Source organism: Ambystoma mexicanum, chromosome 2q, assembly GCF_040938575.1.
Source record: "Ambystoma mexicanum isolate Mex_15411 chromosome 2q, UKY_AmexF1_1, whole genome shotgun sequence".
Classification (NCBI taxonomy): Eukaryota; Metazoa; Chordata; class Amphibia; order Caudata; family Ambystomatidae; genus Ambystoma; species Ambystoma mexicanum.
Window position 1 is genome coordinate 1,267,211,155 of NC_090924.1, and position 19,307 is coordinate 1,267,230,461.

At 43.7% G+C, this 19,307-nt stretch overlaps 1 protein-coding gene across 3 annotated transcripts in view; it reads left to right on the forward strand.

Moving 5' to 3' along the window:
• The window catches only part of CLCN5 (chloride voltage-gated channel 5), a 1,154,200-nt gene that overhangs the window by 420,971 nt on the left and 713,922 nt on the right, over positions 1-19,307 (forward strand). For all 3 annotated transcript variants that reach the window (XM_069648662.1, XM_069648664.1, XM_069648663.1), the window contains one exon: positions 481-642. In XM_069648662.1, the coding sequence (XP_069504763.1) occupies positions 507-642 (136 nt within the window). In that variant the 5' untranslated portion in view covers positions 481-506. The remainder of the gene's footprint in view (positions 1-480; positions 643-19,307) is intronic.

The following is a 19,307-nucleotide window of genomic DNA, read 5'->3' on the forward strand; positions in this document are numbered from 1 at the left end:
AGAAGTAATGACATTTATATTGTTTATTGTATAATTGAAATGTGTTAACATATGTAAGAAGGGATTTTGAATTTGAAGAGCTAATTGCATTGAGAGAGAAATTAAGTGTGCTGTATTAAATGCAAATGAGGAATTTTCTGAGTATCTTATGGTACAATGAAATATTGTATTTGTAATCAATTTTAGTGTGTTAATATAGTGCAAAAGGTTTGTGGTTTTAACCATAATGCACCTTAATAAAAAAAAAAGCTTTCTGCCCTATGCGTGGATGAATCCGCCTGTCCTGCCTTCTGAAAAATTAAACCTCTGTGTACTCTTGCTTATACATGGTTACTGGCCTTTCCACAATAATCCCCACCTCTCGTGGAGGGGGTAGGGTGGGGAGCAAGGGCCAAGGTGTAATATTAAATTACTATTAGGTGACTTGTCATTGTATAGTTAGTAGATGGTTTGAAGATTTGTTTTCCATTTATTCACTAGCACATATTTGGACCAAGGGCGTATCTATGGAGAAACATGGCTTCATTCACGATAGCGCCAACAGTAGCACCAGTGATGAAGATATGGTGGAGATTTCAGATGCCACATTGGACTTCTGTATAGCTGATGATGTGCCACCACTGGACGAGGACATGACTGGAGGTACAGTTGGTTTTACCCCATTCCTTTCACAGCACAAAGGTTCTACTTTGAAACAGTTAGGATATGCAATCATTACTTTGGACAAAAGACATGAATGCAATTTGAAAGTTTTTCACTTTAAGCAAGTAGTCTTAGAAATGGGAAAAGTGCCGGGTAGGGCTGTGTGATATATCAAGTTTTGGAGATATATCGATATATTTTCCAAATAGATCTAGAATGAGACTATATCGTTAACATCAAGATATATATATATATATAATTACATATACTACAATTTTTGCAATTACGTTTTGATATTTACACAGCTGTGTGTATTCTCAAACAGGAAGAGGAACACTGCCTTTGCGCTTTATTTTGGTCAATGTCTTATAAATAAAGGTATGTGTGACATCTCGCATGTAGTTGATGGCTTACAACTGGGCATTTAACCCACATAAACAATATCAAGATAAATATCGTATATCACCATGCGGCCCAAAAATATTGAGATATGACTGTTGGTCCCTATCGACCCAGCACGAGTGCCGAGTATAACTAAAATGTTATGAATGCATGGTTGTACAATGTATTCATGGCATGTCAAAGCACCATTTGGGAAGTCTGCTGAAAAGGGCAAGTTCTTCAGTAGAGTTCAGCCCTCCACTTTATGCAAAGCCTCAATTATTATAGTATGTTTTTAATTTCCAATTGGGTGTTATGCAGGGGCATGTTTTCTTCACTACTGCAGTAGTATCTATTGGATACAGTGTCAAGTCACTTGGTTTGCCATGGGGGATCCTGCAATTGAAATTTAAATCTTGGCACACATCTTGGTAGCCATTTAATAGCTTTACTCCCTTTTTATCTGCTTAAGTATTGGCACATCAATGAGCATCGAAAGCAAGAAGAATGTTCCGTTGGAAATAGCTCATTGTTTCATTGTTTTTGCATTGCACTTTCAGAAGACTTTTTGGTTATCACAACTTTGTCTACAACGTGTAATATGGTTGGGTGGGTGTTGCATGAGATGTCCACCTACCTTCAGCTTTGATTTAACGTCTGTATTGTCCATTCATTCTGAACCAAGTGGACATACCAAGTGGACATGTTTGTAGAGAGGGGGGGGGACATCTCCCTACCGTTGCTTAATGCGGCATGATAAATCGTGGGGTGGTGGGGGCTTTTACCTCTGCTATGCATCCCTTTTCATTGATCGTTATGCCCTCCACCACAGTGTGAGGGTGATGATCCCTGCATCTCTTTAAAGAGATGTCTGGCAGGGGTTAGCGCCACAATTAAGGAAGAAAAGGAGAGGCGGGTACTAGCAAAGTCCTTTTTTTTCCTAACGCCTGAAGCTCTTGCGCATAGGAGAGAAATCCTATTGGGTGCAAAAAGCTTCAGGGAGTATTAAGATATGCCTTGGCTTCTAGTGGGCTGATTAGCTGGGTACCAATGGTCTTCAGTGAGCCCTGGCATTGCACCGTCTGAAACACTTTTTGGGCCTCCGCCCACTTAAAGCACTGCTCGTTGCTCAATTGATATCTATGAAGGACCCAGAGTACCCCTGGAGCCACCAGGATTCTCAGCAGAATTTGTTTCCCAACCCTTTTTCTTGCACCTTTCCGTCTTCTCATTTTCTAGAAAGTCTTTGGCACCACCAGACTGCCTAAAAATGTATACTTTCTGTTGTCAATGGCAGTCAGCCTTCAATTACTAGTATGGAGACTTGTTTCAATAGTACCAACATTCTGCGTTTCTTGTTCATGCAAATCCTAATGTCTTCATTAAGTGTTGCAAATGTTGTATGATGTGAGGTAAAATGTTGAATTTGTTTGATTATAATACAAGAAATGTGACTAGTCAAGATGACAAGGAGCACAAGGTGTTCGTAGTTAGCCGTTGTCGGTTCTAATGCCAAAGTGACAATCGTACCTCATCTCGTAGCTGTCCTAGGACTTGAACATGAATGCAATTATTTTCCTGAATAGCACTCCAAGCACATCCTCATTTAGTACAGTTGCATGTACTCTGCAATCTTTTTTTATATAGTTACTACAAATCTATTGCACATTCAATTACAGAATAAAATTCAAGCAACATTCCAATGATATAAGAATTTAAGAATACTCCCCTACACTAGACATGTACTACTGACTTCAGTTAAGTTAAAATTAACGTGCAATTTGAGCATTGGAAGAGAAGTGGGAGATGAAATGGCATGCAAAGCTTCTTTCCACACATGGTATGCTGCTGCGGGGGAAAAAGAAAATTCGGCCCCAAACATCATTCTCCAAAATTGTTTGCCTTCAATAGATCTAATATCGGAGACAAGACCACTGTAGCTGGTGTAACAATTTATAAAGAGGGGGCATGAAGTAAAGAAGTGCCCAGAAGTTCCTGTTCGCCTGTGGGGTATCCTGTTGAAGTCCCTGAACGCCAGCACCCTGTGGATATTTGCAGAATATTGTTGACTTTCTTTCTTGTTGCTTAGGGTGAGCATATATAGCTGCTAGCAATCACCACCTTAGAAGCACTCTCCAAATTTTTTGTATTGATAGAACCAGCCCCGCCCACCAGCCTGGAAAAACTCTTCAAAAAGGCAGGGCTGCGCGCACCTGCGCGCGTGCACTGAGAAGTGCCTGGAAGTGCCTGTTCGCCAGTTAGCCTGGGAGCAGGGGGCAGGGGCGCCCGGGATCCTTTTTGAGTGATAGGATTTCTAAACGGATAGGGGAATCAACCGGCATAACCTCAGGGGTTACGTCAAAGAGGTAAATCATCGCTGCTCCTATCTTATCATACGTGTGGCTGAGTGAACTCATGAAATGTTGCAAACCAGGTCGGGTGTTTGAAATATCTCTGTCCATCCTGTAAGACCCAGCTGTTACCACTGTAGTGTATTTCGCAACCTAGTCGTCTCGGATACTCCGTGCGCACTAAGGGCAGCGATACACATGCGGGATACATTACATCTATATAAATGAAAGTAATTTGGTAATTTGCATAAAGGGAGAAAGGCGTAGGGGGGAGGAGTAGTTGGATACAAAGGTGCAATCAGTGAAGGACTGGTGCGTGATTGGTGTGGGGAAAAAAGAAAAAAAGGAAAGGGAAAATCTGCAAAAGGTAAAGTGGTGTAGAAGGGTGAGGGCGACTCTGCACTTAGAGTATGGTGGGAACCCTAAGGAGTGGTAAGATGCCAACGTTGTGTGAGCCACAAAAACAATCAGAGAGGCAAAACACAATAATTGCCAGTGGGACCTTTCTATTCAAACACACAACTAATTCTCAAGTGACAAACCCTTTCCCCATTAAAATGAACGTTGAAGATATTGTGGGTGGCGGAGACAGATAAATGGGAAATGAGCGGAATTGAAATCCCACCACTATCAAATGTATTAGGTGAACAGATAAAGGACCAAATGGAGTCATTTAGAAAGATTGATTTCCCAGAAGAGCCCTTGCAGAAAAACTTTTTAAGCATGCTAGAAATTCCAGTAAGGCCCTCGGCCCTAAACATGGATGACACCATGCCCCCTACACCCGAGCTTGACACGTCCCTACTAGCCCCTGTAGTATCAGAGCTGGATAGAAGGGTTAGGCTCTCAACGGGGTCCTCTACCCCTGTAAGGGCTAGGGTAAGGGGCCTCGAAAATGTGCACTTCATAAATCAACCATCGGAAGAATGGAGGAGCACGAGACACCACTAAAACCTTGTCCCCATGAGAACAACATGGGGCAAACGTTGGGTATTTTCGGGGGTGGGGAAATTCGTGATAAAAAGCCAGTCCCACATAAATGTTCAAGTCCGACCTCTCCTGACCCTCCTCGTAGTCGTGTGCTCGAGGCACGGATGTGTAATCAGCCTAGCGAGGAACTCCACGTTGAAGAAATCATGTCTGAACCTGAGTCCTTTCCGGTCCTAACCAGGATTCTTAACCTGCTGGATAAGGGGCACGAAAGGACCCCTGGGGAGATAGAGGAATTAAGATGTATGATTGTACAGAAAAACTAAGCAGGTTGGAAGGGTTTGTGCATGCTTTAAACATATGCAATAAAGGAATCCCTATAAAAACATCAAAGGAAACTAAGACGATGTATAATAAAGGCTCCCAAACAGTGAATGAAGATAGAGTATAAGGCTGTGGCAATAGATAGAAGTAGTAACCTCGTGTCCCCAGGAGAACAACTGTACGGGGAGCATTTACCCTGTGAGATTGAAAGTAAGGAAAAGATAACTTGGGAAGACCCAAGGAACTAAAGAGAATGATAATAATTAATTCAGAAAAGATCAAACTTGCCGAAAATCAAAGAGAAAGGGTGCTGGGAAAAATAAAAATTAATGCTGCAAACCTCTCAGATCAGATAATAGGGATCAAGCCGGACAGTCCATCAGCACTATTGGAGGTGATGGAGGATGAGGCTGCTCAGAAGCAAGCACAGAAGCAGGTGTACCATGTGGAGATTCAAACCGGGAAGAAGAGGCCCCGTTTGTGTAAGTCATCACGCGTAGACAAAAGAAAATGCGAACAAGGGCCCTTAAAAGAAGAGCGAAGAGTGAGAAGGGGGGGAAACATAACAGTGACAAAAAAATTGAAAAATCAACCCTCTCCTAAATTGAAAAATACAAATACAAACATTAAAGATATATCTAGTTTATCGGGAGAAGGAGGACTCCTAGACTTCACCCAGCTAAATGAAGAAAGTAAGTTAGCTTTGGAGGTGAAGGAAGAGCTCGGTAGAAATGAATAAGTCAAGAAGGGAGACATGCTGCACAGTAGAAGGTGCACAGGAGGTATATGGTAAGGATTATGGAGAAGCTTAGAATACCCTATCAGAAACTAGGAACCATAAAGGGAAAATCAGTAAAGTTAACTTAAAACATAAAAAAACTGAAGTAAACAAAAAAAGACCAAAAGAAGCAGCATGAAAATAAATTGGAAGGAGTCAAGGAGGTAAGGAGCATCCAACAGTTCTTTAGCACAAAAAACAAGGAAAAGTTAACAGTAGATAGAGTGCCCGAAACGTCAGACAATGTACATGAAAATAAAACATCTCTGAAGGCAGCAGATAGCCTTAATGCCCCTACCAGCTCTACACAGCAAGAGGGGATGGAACCCGCAGGGGGAAAGACATGGAGGAGGGTACTAGCAGTGAGTCGCCTGCGATTACCAGTGGAGACATAAAAAAACTGGTACATGAAGTGCTCCTTAAAATTCTCCAGCACTCTAAGTATGGACCCCTTTACCATCGGCAATATCATTATTTGACTGTAAAAGGTATGAGGGAGAACATCTGAGGAACCCTCTGCATGAGATAGCGGAAGAAAATAAAGAGCAGAATGAACAGGGACCAAAGGCCCAAAAGATCAAAGTTGACCCCGATACACAGGCAACCACAAGAAACTAAGGGCCTGAACCAGCAAATATCCAGACCAGTATGATGGACAGGCGAGAGGAATGGAAGGCTGGGGGAACTATTGTAAATAAAATCCAAAATTAGGCTAAGGGGTTCGAAGAGTGGATCCGAGAGACCGCCAAACTATGTAATATAGAGCAGGGTTTTGATCAAGGCAGAGAATACAAACGAGAGCAGGACGGGAAGAGTGACATTGTGGGAGGCGAAAAAAGGGAGAGAGAAACTGGTAGGCACCATAGGACAGGGGGGGCAAGATCCAACACTATATAGTGCTTGGCCGGAAGATAGAAGAGAATGGAGGGACCCGAAATTCGTGGATGACACCAGCGTCATACTGAATTTTATTTTAACAATAGGAGGACCCCCGTCATTAAATCGAGGGCGGATTCTCTTTGTTTGAGATACCTCGGCTCTCATTAATTTCATCTAGCGATATAAAGCTTATCCACTATATACACCCGACAAGATACGATTGCGTAAGGATTGTGTTCCACTCCAGAGCAACGTATGAATTTGCTCTCACTGAAGGAGTGGCACTGCAAAGATTTGGGTACAATATAGTCCACTTCAGTCAAGGCTCTGGGAAACAGGGAGGGGAGAGGGGCGGGTACTCCAGCGAGGCATATGGGAGTAATAAAATACAAGGAGGGAGAGGCACAAACGCAGAGATGCATGCAAATGAGGTGGCTGAGCTCAGATGGCTGGCATCAACCCTGATAGAATCAATCTCCAAGATACAATGCCTGAAAGACACCACTTGGAGCAATGTGAAGGTTACCTTTTTATCATGGAACTCTAGGGGCTCACAAGCTTTATTGTATTCTTATGATATGTGCTCAGCGCTCTTGGTCAGTTCGTTCCTATGTATACAAGAAACGTCGGCTGAGACCTTGATATCACTGGATGGTTTCACTGTCTTTCAGGAACCTGCCTCTAAAAAGTTTAAGGGGAGACCGTCCACATCAATAAAGGGTGTATAGCTGTCTTAGTAAAAATAGGGCGGAAGAATTTGCCCATGTACCTTCTAATCATAAACATATACTGGCGACCTGATTGTGACTTAAAGGCCAATATTGAGGCAATAGATCTAGTGATTCGGGAATGCCAGGACATGAATAAGGAACTATATATTATCATGTGTGGGGACTTCAATTCTGAAATGTGTCTGGAAGAAGGTTTGAATGAATGTAGGGTTGGACGGTTGATTAGCGAAAGGGTTGACACACGGAAACGTCATTAGGGGGATATATGGGCATATTTTTTGGGAGGCAAAGGGTTGCAAGGTGTAAATGACTTAATGCAAGACTCAATGGATACATCCACATGGTCAAATGGAAAGTGACTATCCACTATAGACTATATTTTTGTCTGCGTGAAGACCTTTAACCTTGCTCAGCACTAAGGAGAGTGATCATAAAATTTTAAAGATAACACTGTTGGTAGACATGGACAGGGGCGAGGAACAAAAATACAATATAAGAGTAGCAGTGAATACCCAATTGAATAGAATCTCATGGCGTAAAACGAACATCGAGAAAGTCAATATACTCTTCCAGGCAGATTTTCAAAAAAAGGCGTATGCCCAAAAAAAAAAAGATGTATTCCCACGATTCCTTTGTGACCTATATTGAGTTTGTAATCCGAGGAAAAGCGAGAATAAAGAAAAATACAAAAATTAAAGAATGGCATAAGCATGTATATTCAGAAGAAATGAAAACACTTAAGCAGGCTAGAAATCATGAAATCCGATGCTTTCACAGTCATCATAAATGTTCTTATACAGAGGTGGAGTCGCGAGAACTCAACATGATAAAAATAAATGGAAAAGTAAATTAAGGTGCTTGCGCATGAAGCTTTATCAGGGAGACGCAGAGGATATGTTAATATCGTTGCGCGACGTAAACACACGAAGATTCTGGACCCTGGTTAACAATGGAGGGTTAGAACAAACCAATGCCGAAACAGCATGTATTAACTCTGAAAAATGGGAAGCACATTTCAGTGGTTTGTATTGTCCCCATGTGTGGCATGGACTCCCCGCCTGATGTAGATAATGCCTCATGGAATATCCCTTTTTGTGTAAAGGAAATTGAAGGCATTATTGTGAAAAGCTCTCCATCCAGGGCTCCTGGGCCAAATTTGCTCTGTAACAGGGTTTTGAAGGGGGAATGCTAATCTATGAGTCAAAATGTTATATCTTCTATTTAAAGACATTTTTAAGACACAACTGTTTCCTACTAGCTTGAGAATGTCATATATAGTCCCAATCTATAAGAATGGGGATAGGGCGTTACCCACCAGTTACAGACCAATAGCCTTGTTGGACGTTGATTCCAAAATATTCGCAAGCCTTGTTTTAGAGCACATTCGGAGCTGGATGGATAAATGTAACATTCTGTTGCCTTACCAGTTTGGATTTAGGAAGAACGTGGGCACAGATGCAGTAGGTCTCCTAATTAACATCATGCAAAAAGTGGTGTGGACTCCGGGAAATCTCCCAATCTATGTAGAGTCAATTGATCTACCATCTGCTTTTGTTCTAGTGGATAGATCAATTTTGTGGACCAAACTAGCCAATTTAGGAATGCTATCTCCACTGTTGTCAATTGTATGTAACCTGTATGAAGACTCTAGATTAAAGGTGCGATTTAGTGTGGAGGGAAACCTATCACAAGAAATTAGGGTTGAAAATGGCCTTCGGCAAGGGTGTATATATGCACCAACAATATTTAATTTATATTTCTCTGATATGGGAAGGAGTTTTAAAAAGTTGGTCGTAAATTCACCTAAAGTTGAGGGTATTAAGATCCCATGGACTGCTTAAGCAGATGATATGACCCTATACGATCATACTCCCATAGGTCTCCAACGTCTTTTAATTGTTTTTAAAGATAACATCCTCACAAATGCTTTAAAAGTTAATTACTCTAAAACAGTGATTGTATGTTTGCCCCATAAGAAAAAGCAAAAAACAAATGCCCTGTTCCTAAATCACGAGAAATTGCCAACAAGTACGGCTATAAGATACCTAAGATACCCTGTATTTGGAAACAAGAATAAGGCCAATTTTCGGGCCTTACTGGAGGCGAAAATAGGCCCTATTATAGCCCAATTATGTAAAATTGACTCAATATATGTGAAATTCCCACTGATACCATGTATTCGCTTGTATAAAAACAGAATAGTGGCTCAACTATACTACGGCCTAGAACTAGCGTCCTTATGGTGCAGGATCGAGGCTGCAGCATATGAATCCAAAGTTGTAAAATTAATGGTGAGATGTCTGCCTAAATGTGTGCCATTGGTGGCGATACGATATGAGCTTGGTCTGCACTCAATTAGAAGTATCATAGAATGGTGTAGAATGGCCCTATTCAGGAAATTGCTAACCAGTAAGGAAACAACTTTATATGACATCATGGGTAGGGGCATCAGGAGTGGCGCTCCTACAGCTAAGTATTTTAGGGACATAATGGAGGAAGCAAATGCAGTCCTTGATAAATTGGGGGTCCCTAAAGATCTGCTTATTATGAACCCAATGAAAGTAAAAAAAATATTGCTTCACTCCGACTGGAACCTTACCGTACAAGAGGTTAAGATGACCCATCTATAGAATCACATTGTCTCTGACTGCAAAAAGATGGGGGAGCTGGCACCATACTTAATCCAATTTCCTGATGGGGTATGGAGGCAGGAATACATGAGATTTAATTTTCATGTGTTGGCCACGGGAGAGGTATTAGATATCAGAAGCGGACAGATCAAGGGATTCTCCTTTTGCAGATTTTGTAAGCAAAGGGAGAATCGTGAGACCTTGGAGCATATGCTGACCCAGTGCAATGGACTAAGGAAAGAACGCAGTAGCCACTTTAGTAAATATGTACCTAACACTGAGTGTGTGGATCTGGATCTTCTGTGGCTTGACATGCTGTATGGTAAACGAGTCAAATTGCAGATTGCAGTAGTTAGGTTTTTGAAGAACTACTGCTGTCTCTAAAAAAAGAATAGGCTAGATGAACCGTTTATTGGTCTAAAAAAAAGTATCCTGTGTTATCTTTAGGAAGGAACTGTGAACCTTTGGATGTTCTGTGAGGGAAAGAAACAGAATGTGGGCAAATGAAATCTTCGTTCTTTCTTCTTTTTAAACGTATATTGCTAGATATCTGTAAGAAATGAAATTGAATATGGAAAAAGAAAAAACAACTCCCCTCCCCACCCTCACTTAACTTGGCACCAGTTTGTTTTTCGCAATTAGAGCGTCGAGACGTTAATAGGGCAATGTTTCTGACTACAATGTCTGACCACACAGTGCTCGCTTGTATCAAGAGATTTTCCCTTTTTTTCTTTTCTTTTTTTCCAGTCACTGCTACCTGGGCATTGGATTTTCATTAGGTCTCCTCAGGTTCGTCTGATAGGGACTCATTATCTGGCGTTAGGTGTCGACTTTTAAAGTCCATCCATAGGGTTTCACATTGGGCTGCCCTTCCATGCAGAGCGGCCGTTATGGTTTCCATCAGGTAGATGTTGGTGGCTAGGGCAATCCATTCACTCTTCCTAGGGACTGTACCAGATTTCCATTTGATCGCCAGGAGGGCCTGGCGGCCAGGAGTAGATAGGGGGTCAGGCCTGTCACTCTGTTCCACTCGTCCGCATCTCGTTCCAAGGCAAAGAGCACAAGGTAGGGATCAGCATCTCTCTGAATACCATCAATTTCCTTGATCCACCCCAGTACTTCGTTCCAGAAAACTTTGATGCGCGGGCAACCCCACCACATATGCCAATAATTAGCCGTTTGCCCACATTTCCTCCAGCATGTCGGACTCATTGACTGAGACATTTTGGATAATCTGAGGGGGTCGTATTGCCACCTATGCAGAAGTTTGATGGCATGCAAATTGTACTAACACAATAGCGATGTTCTAGAGGCAGCCCTGCACATTAGGTTCCATTGCTCGAGGTCTATTTCTTCCCCAAAGTCCTTTTCCCACCTAGCCTTCAGACGTTCCGTGGAGCCGTCTCCCGCTGCTATTAGTTCCTGGTACATTATTGATATGAGACCTTTCCTCTCCACTCTAGAGTCCAATATTTTCTCGAATGGGGTCAATTTTCTGTTCAGTTTGCCCTTCCATTCAGCCTTCGTCAGGACCCCTTTCAGTTGGATGTATTGGAATGTGGATAGTTTACCTATGCCCAATGCTTCTGTCAGTTCCGGGAGGGAGATATAGGAGTCCTTCCTCTGGAGCTGGCCCACTCGCTCTAAGCCAGCCTCGTACCAGGATTGGTATCTGCCAACCTCTGGTATGCGATCGTTCATGCCAGGAGACCATAGATGGCTGAGAGGGGATGGCCAGGTGGTGATCCCGCGCATCTCCCGATTCGCACGCCATACACTCCAGATCGTGCTCAGTATAGAATGGCCCTTGATTTTCCGTAGTATCCTTTTGTGTGGGGTCCATAGCCATTCTGATACTGTTGCCGGTGCAAAGTAATGAAAGTCCGGGAGCCCAACCCCTCATCTGTCCTTGGGGAGTATCAATGTGGTGTATGCAATTCTAGGTTTCTTACCCTGCCATATAAATCTCATCAAGATCTTCTTAGCTTCCCTGAAGAACGCTTTGGGTATTTCGATTGGTAGCATTTGGAATGGGTACAGGAAGCGTGGGAGGCATGTCATCTTAACCGCGTTGATGCGGCTAAGCCAAGAGATTGTAGGTTTTCCCCATTTCGTAAGGTCCGCAGTGAAACGCTGGAGGAGTGGAGGGAAGTTAGCTTCAAATAAGTCATTCAGGTTCCTAGTGATCTGTATACCCAAGTATTGTAGTGTGAGGTGTTCTAGCTTAAGACCTAGCGGGCGAAACTTAGGGTCATTTTCCGTCCTAGTTCCCTGAAGGGGGAATAGAATGGATTTTGCTTTGTTTGCTCTAAAGCCGGAGAATTGGCCATAATCGTCCATTAGTCTAAGGACTTGGGGAATTGACTCTGTGGGATTGGTCATGTGTAAGAGAATGTCGTCCGCATATAGCGCTATTTTATATTCCACGGGGCCTAGTCTGATCCCTTCTTTCGCAGGGTCAGATCTTATCCTTTGTGTTAGGGGTTCTAATGAAAGGGCAAAGAGGATCGCGGAGAGGGGACATCCCAGTCTAGTCCCTCGTTGTAATCCAAACCAACGGGAATATTCCCCATTTACGGCTATCGATGCTGTAGCAGATGTATATATCGCCCGTAAACCCCTCCTATTTTTGGGGCCTATTCCAACCTTCTGCAGAACGGCTCCCAGAAAATCCCACTCGACTCTGTCAAAGGCCTTTTCGGCATCAATTGATAGCAGGACGGGGTCCCCAGGGAGGCCGTGGGCCACATGAATGAGGTGCAGTGTTTTGCGCATGGAGTCGGCTCTCTGTCTCCCAAGTATGAACCCAACTTGATCTGAATGGACCAGGCGGGGCACTAGCATTTCTGATCTAGCCGCCAATACCCTGGAGTAAATTTTGGCATCAAGGTTGAGAAGGGAAACAGGGTGATAAAATCTGCAGCTTTTGGGGTCCCTACCCTCTTTGGGAATCACCGTTATCAAGGCTTTTTTAAAGGAGTCCGGGGCCTGCCCTGTCTCTAATATTACATTAAATAGAACCGACAGGAAGGGGGCTAGCTGTTTGGCAAAGGTCTTATAGAAACCGGCGGTATAGCCATCTTCACCCAGGGATTTACCTAGTGTTAGCCTTTTGATCGCTTCGTGCACTTCCTGTTCATTAATCGGGGAATCCAGAAGCTCAGTTTCTGCGTTCGTTATGGTGGGCATAGGGATTGAAGATAGGTAGGCTGATGGGTCAAGTTGGCCGGGAATTATCTCAGAGGTGTAGAGTTTCTGATAAAATTTGGCAAAGGATTCTGGGATATTGGGTGTGGTCTGGGGAGGGGGGACAGGGTCCTCGATGATTTTGTTCACTCTACGATCAGCTCTCTGTTCCCTAAGTCTGGCGGCCAATAAGGCGCCTGCCTTATCGCCTTTCTCATTAAATTTCTGTTTTAAAAATTGCAATTTACGCACCTCTTGATTGTGCTCCAAGAGCCTCAATTCTTCCCTTTTCAGCTGCGCAGTTTTCAATTTGTCAGGGTCAACTCTATGTTCTTTTTCATCCCCGCTTTTAACAGACCTATATCGGCCCTCAACTTTAGCTCTATAATTTTCCGTTCCCTTTTCTTTGCGGCCCCCTCCCGTATTAGAGTCCCTCGCCATGTGGCCTTCCTTGCCTCCCAGATCACTTGTTTGGAAACCTCCCCACCGTCATTAATTTTAAAGTACTCTTCGATTTCGGTCTCCATAGTCGCTTTGAAAACCGGGTCCTTCCAGAAGGTTTCATTGCACCGCCATTTCCCTCCCATGGTGGGTAGGTCAGCCCAAGAAATGTCAGCCTGCACCATGTCGTGGTCCGACCAGGTTAATGGAATAATATCTGAGTGCTGTGTGGTTGGTAAGAGGTTGTTCGACATGTGTATATATAGTCAATGCGCGTAAAAGTGTGGTGGGGATTTGAATAGAAGGTGTATCCGGCTACACTGGGATGCATTATTCTCCATATGTCCCCCATGTTGTACAGGTCCATTATCTCGACAAGGTCGGTACGTCCCTCTTTAATCTGACTCCTTGTGTCTGGATTCCCCGGTTTCCAATCAATACCTGGGTCTGCCCATTGGTTGAAGTCACACCCCAGAATTACGTGCCCCGTTGCCTCCATCATTATTTTTGGGATTACTCTCTGTAGGAATGCAGTCTGACCAATGTTTGGGGCATATACAGTGGCAATAGTCACTTTTACTCTGGCTATTTTCCCCGTGATCAGGAGGGCCCGACCTGCCACATCAGACCATGTCTTTTCTACCTCAAATTGGATGCCCCTCTTGAGCAGGATGCCAACCCCACCTTTTCTCAGCGGGCCTGAGCCCCAGAATTCCAGACCCCCCCCCGCTTCCATATGATGATCCTCTCCTCCCCCTTGGAAATCTTGACAACATGTCAATGTTGGATCTGCGGAATTCCCTTGCTACTAATGACCTTTTAGTTGGAGAGTTCAGCCCTTTTACATTAATGGACGCCACTCTGAGTGAGTCTTTCTTTTTTGGGTTATCAAAAGACGCCATCATCAAGTGTCTGAGGTGTCTTTCAAGACTGTTGGCCAGACAATTGCTCGCTTCTCAAGGCCCATATCAACGTTGGTGTTGCAAATGAATCCAAATGGTTCTTTCATTATTCCCAAATCCCTTTCCCTCATAAGTTGTTGAGGCTCAAGGAAGCCCAAGAACTGAGGGTGCTGCTTTTGGCGGCGTCCGAAACAGACTTGGTGACAGTGTTTAGTCCATTGTCGGACCATCAGTGGGGACCATTACCTCATGGTCCCATTCAAATTTTCCATCACAACATAAGGGTGATCCCCCCCCCTCCCACTCCCCCCCTTTTGTAGCCCCCCCCTTCGCTTCATGTAATACAACAGTGGTAACAACAAAGATATAACAATATAACGTTACGTGCAATCCCAGGGTCGTCTCACTCTGGTTATTAGCCCCTCTTACTTCAGAGGGGTGGTCTACTTCCATCGTCCCCCAAGCACTTGGCGTCCCAGCTCTCGGTCTCCATACGACCAGTGTCCCATGCTCCAACCATGAGTACTAGTGCTTCTGGTCATGGCATTCAGGAGGAACATCCTCACTTTTCGTTATCGGGTGTGTAATTGGGGCGTTGGTATTTTCTGGATCCTTTTACTCTTTTGCGCCTAGGTCCCTGTTGTTACCATTGCATTCCGTCTCGTCCGTCATCCCCATTTTCGTTGTCTTTCGGGCCTGTATTCAGAAGGTCGACGATGCATTCTTTTGTCATCCTCTGATCTAAGGACGATTTTCCTACTTCCGAGTTCAAAAGTTAGTGCGAACGGGTAGCCCCATCTGTATCGTATGCCCTGGTCCTTGAGCCATTTTGTCAGGGGGCTGCAAAGGCATCTAAGTGCTAACGTAATTGCAGATAGGTCCTGAAAGATCGTAATTTGAGCCCCTCCCATCGTGAGTGGGCCTCCGGCTCTGGCCTTCTCAAGAATCCTAGTCCTGTCCTGATATCTATGAAATTTGTCCAGGACCGAGCGGGGCCACCGGGGGGTCCACCAGCTCGGTGTATTCTTTCAGTTTTGGGCTCATCGATTTCTTCGTCGGCCGTTAGAATTTTTATGATATCGTGGATCGTGTCCTTGAGATCCTTTTCGGTTTCCCCTTCACGTTCCGGGATTCCAAAGAAGCGCAGGTTATTTCTTCCTTCCCTATTTTCTAAATCGTCCATTTTAAGGCGTATCTCCTCTTCTTTTTTCTCAGGGTTCCATATCCTCATGTCCATCTGTATATCGAGTGTATCGATCGACGTCTGATTGTTTTCGACACCCTCCAATCTTTCTTCGAAGCTGTCCATTCTCTGGGTGATCTTATCCACCAAGGTTGGAGCCCATGCTTTTGATCTCACTTAGTAGTGCTGCCATGTCCCCCCTAGTGGCCGCTGCTCCCGCCTCCGAGGCCTCCAGCGACATGGTGGGGATGTGTCGAACAGTCGGAGAGGATGGGGTGTATGCGAATCTGGAAAGTCTATGTCGCACGTTCATAAGATGAACCCACCGTCAGAGGATGCACACGCCCCTGGATCGGGGGCCTTGCCCTCTGCGGGGTCGCGTGGGGTCCTAAGAACAGGACAAATTTGGATGCTTCACTTGTGATGTCGGGATGGTTTTCAGTGCGGCTTGGATTCTGCGTATCACCAGGCCGCGGTTCCTCTTCCTCAGGCCAAGACTCAAGCGCAAGGGCGCTCCTAACGCGTATTCAATGTGGGGCCTAATAGTTTCTGGGTTCGGGGGTCTAAGGCACGATGGTAGTGTGGTGCCGTAGATCTTCGTGCTCCTTGATCGGGGCTTGGGTCCGGGTTGAGAGGAGACACACGCCCCTGAGTCGAGGGCCTTACCCTCTCCAATGTGTCACCGGCGATTAAGTTCCGGGGGCGTTATTACACTGGTACAAGGCTGTCATTCTAGGCGGCAAGGCAGGGTGCCAACTACTAACTCGGATCCTCACCCTGTAGCCTGATGTTAGGGTTGGGCCACAGTCTATGGCCGGCATAAACGAGGGTTTCTGCTTGGGATTCTGATGGCACGGTGTTCCTGGGGAACGAGCGCGCTAAAGTGGCTGGACCCTCCTTAATTACCCGAGGGGCACATCCATCCACGTTCAGCGGGGGCTGGGAGATTCGCCTTCCAAGCACCGCCCACACGATTAGTGGGCGCAGGAAGTCTTCTGTCGGATTGCCATGACGCGAGGGCGCGGTCTCACTGTCGCTGCTAGGCTGCCTTCGGGCCTAGATGTTCACACGGTGGTATCTCTGCTTTTACCGATCCGATTTTGATCGCGTTTGCTCCCAGGTGAGGGGGGGACCCTCATACAGCTCCTCAGAACTTCTCAACTGGTGGGGGGGGTCACGAGATGGGGGCTCAGGTCGCCTCAGGGACCATGGGTGCTGGAGCTCACGCGGAGGTGGTGTTCATCCGCGCGCCCCCTGGTGGCCAGTCTGTTTCATCCTTTTTAATGTATATAATTGTAATCATGTGAATTTTGTACTGAGAATTGTTGTAATATGTTTATGTATATTTTGTCTATTGTGTATGGCATGTTTCAAAAACAAAAATCTTTTGTAAAAGTTACTATGTAACTACAAACAAATTTTAAAAAAAGTAAAATAAAAATTAAGTGTTGGCCAGTTTTAAGCTCCATTCCACAGATATGGCAGATCCTATCTTTACGTGCCAATTTGATCCAGCATCCAGTATGTTCTCTGGTCGTAAAGAATGTTAAAACGCAAGTATGTAATAAATCTATGAATATTATATGAGCACAATACAGTCCAATAATTTGGAAGGTGATTATGGCAGAATTTCTGGGTACTGTAAGTTTCATAGATTCCCTTATTGTTTAAGTAGGTAATGTTGGATATAAAATCAAAAGCCCTGACTTTCTGCTTGAAAATATTACATAAATTAGGCATTAAAATTAGTTCATCAAGCTATATCTCAATATTATTGAAGTGATTAATATCTGTTGCTCTACGTGGTTTTAAAAATTGGTTAGTGCCAGTCTGTCGATAAAATCTTGCAAGATAACTAAGAATATTATTCACATTGGTGTGGGACATATAAATATCTAAAGAGTTTAGAGTGTTGAAGGAGCCACAAGGAGAGGATAGAGGGGACACCAAGCTCACAGCTTAATGCCTCCACCCGTACAGAAGAGGACACTCTGATGATGGTCAGAATTTTGCCCTCACATTTTTCTACCCACCTTAACATAGGCTCATGAAGGACCGCCAAGCCATAAAAATCCCTGGTAGAATACTAGTGCAGTAAATGGAGACTAGCCCTCAGTATTATATCCGCCCCTATCATTGATAAAAAGTCTTAATACCAACTATTTTTTTCCATATTTATTTTTCACAAAATCACCATAGAAATGAGAGTTGGTTTATTAGTAATCGGGGCACCCAAATCGCTACATCGATCAACAATCTCAAGAGGGGAGCCATTAAGAGTCAAAACAAATGTCTTGTTTTTGGAGCTCTTGCCAAATACCATGATTTTGGTTTTCGAGCTATTATTATATGAGAGTTGGCCTCCACATCAGTTGCTAGTGCAGCCAATGACCGCTGTAATTCAATGGGAGTTTTATTGAATTAAATGATATTGTCTGCCTACCCTAACCAAGAAACCGGGACTCGGTTGATGCGGGGTGGGAAGGTTTGTGTAGATTAAATAGTCCAGCCCATATCGCAGACATGTAAGTTATAAAGCAGAGGGGCCAAGGGTGCATCCTTATTTGGGACCAATATTCGTAATAATATCTGTAGGTTCACCTGACTGATTCACTCGCACTACTACTGACTTGTTGGAGTAAAGAGATATTAAAAAAATACAACAGAGTGGGATCATTTCCCCAATTACCCAGTTTGGACCAAAGGCGAGGGCGTGGCACAGTATCAGAGGCTTTGGTGAAATCCACAAAACATATGTATAGATTGCCTGCTGAAGTACTACAATACAGTGATATAATAGTACATAGTGCACTTAGATTGTGTAATATACTGTGTCCCTTCTGGAACCCAATTTGAACGGGGGAAATAAATTACGTGAAAGGGCCCATTTAGAAAGTTTCTTAGAGGATAGTTGAGAAAATGTTCAAACTAATATCTAGTATAGCTAGTAATCTATAATCAAAGGGATTAGTCTGCCCACCCTTTTTAAAGATAGGTAGAAGTATCAATTTCCTCCAGCTCTCAGGAATCCACCCTGATTTTAGTTTACTCGCAAAAAAACTCTCCAGGATAAAGAAGCAGAAAGGAATATTATCCTTGTATATAATGTTTGACGGCATGGTGCCCGAGAGCCATTCAATGACTTGATTATTATTTTAATATCCTCCACCTCTATACCAGCCATAAAATTAGCACGAAGCATACAAGGAATGGGGTTCTCCATAATCTTAGGACTATTGAACATTTTAGAGATAGCTACACACCATGTACGCATGCTGATTAGATTAAGTTCTAATTTACGTTGATCATAAAAAAAATTCAAACTAGGGTCCAGAACCTTCTGGTATCATTACTATATATATATATATATATATATACATATATACAAGCGGCGAGATTTGCCGCGAAACGCGTTAACGCCCAAAAAGGCACACTTTTCTGCACTATTGGAGTGCCATATTTTGATGGCCTGTATTTTTAACTTTTACATTTTGCTTGCTGAGTTGTAAGGATCCAAATAAAGAAAACTTTTTTCTACCAATTGACATTTTGGTATCCGGATGTTTAATTGACCAAAACGACTGTGAAGAGTGTCACTCACTTTGCCTGATGGAAATCAGTGCCCCAAAGATATACATATATATATTGTTCTCTTGATAATAGCACATTGGTAACGATGGATATTTTTGGCATGGCCGATAACAACATCAAAGTTGTTGGTATGGTTTGGTCTTGAGGAAAAGCTTTGATGGCTTGGATTCAAACTGCTAATCGGCATCAGCATAACTTTATAGACATCCCAATTCTGACCGTGGAGCAATTCAGCAAAGGCAGATTCATTGAGATGTACAAAGTTACATTCAAATGGATTGTGTCCTCCAACGTATTCCTCATCTTTGACATGTAATGTTCAGCTTCAGCTGCCTCGGAAAACTTTTTTGGCAGAGGG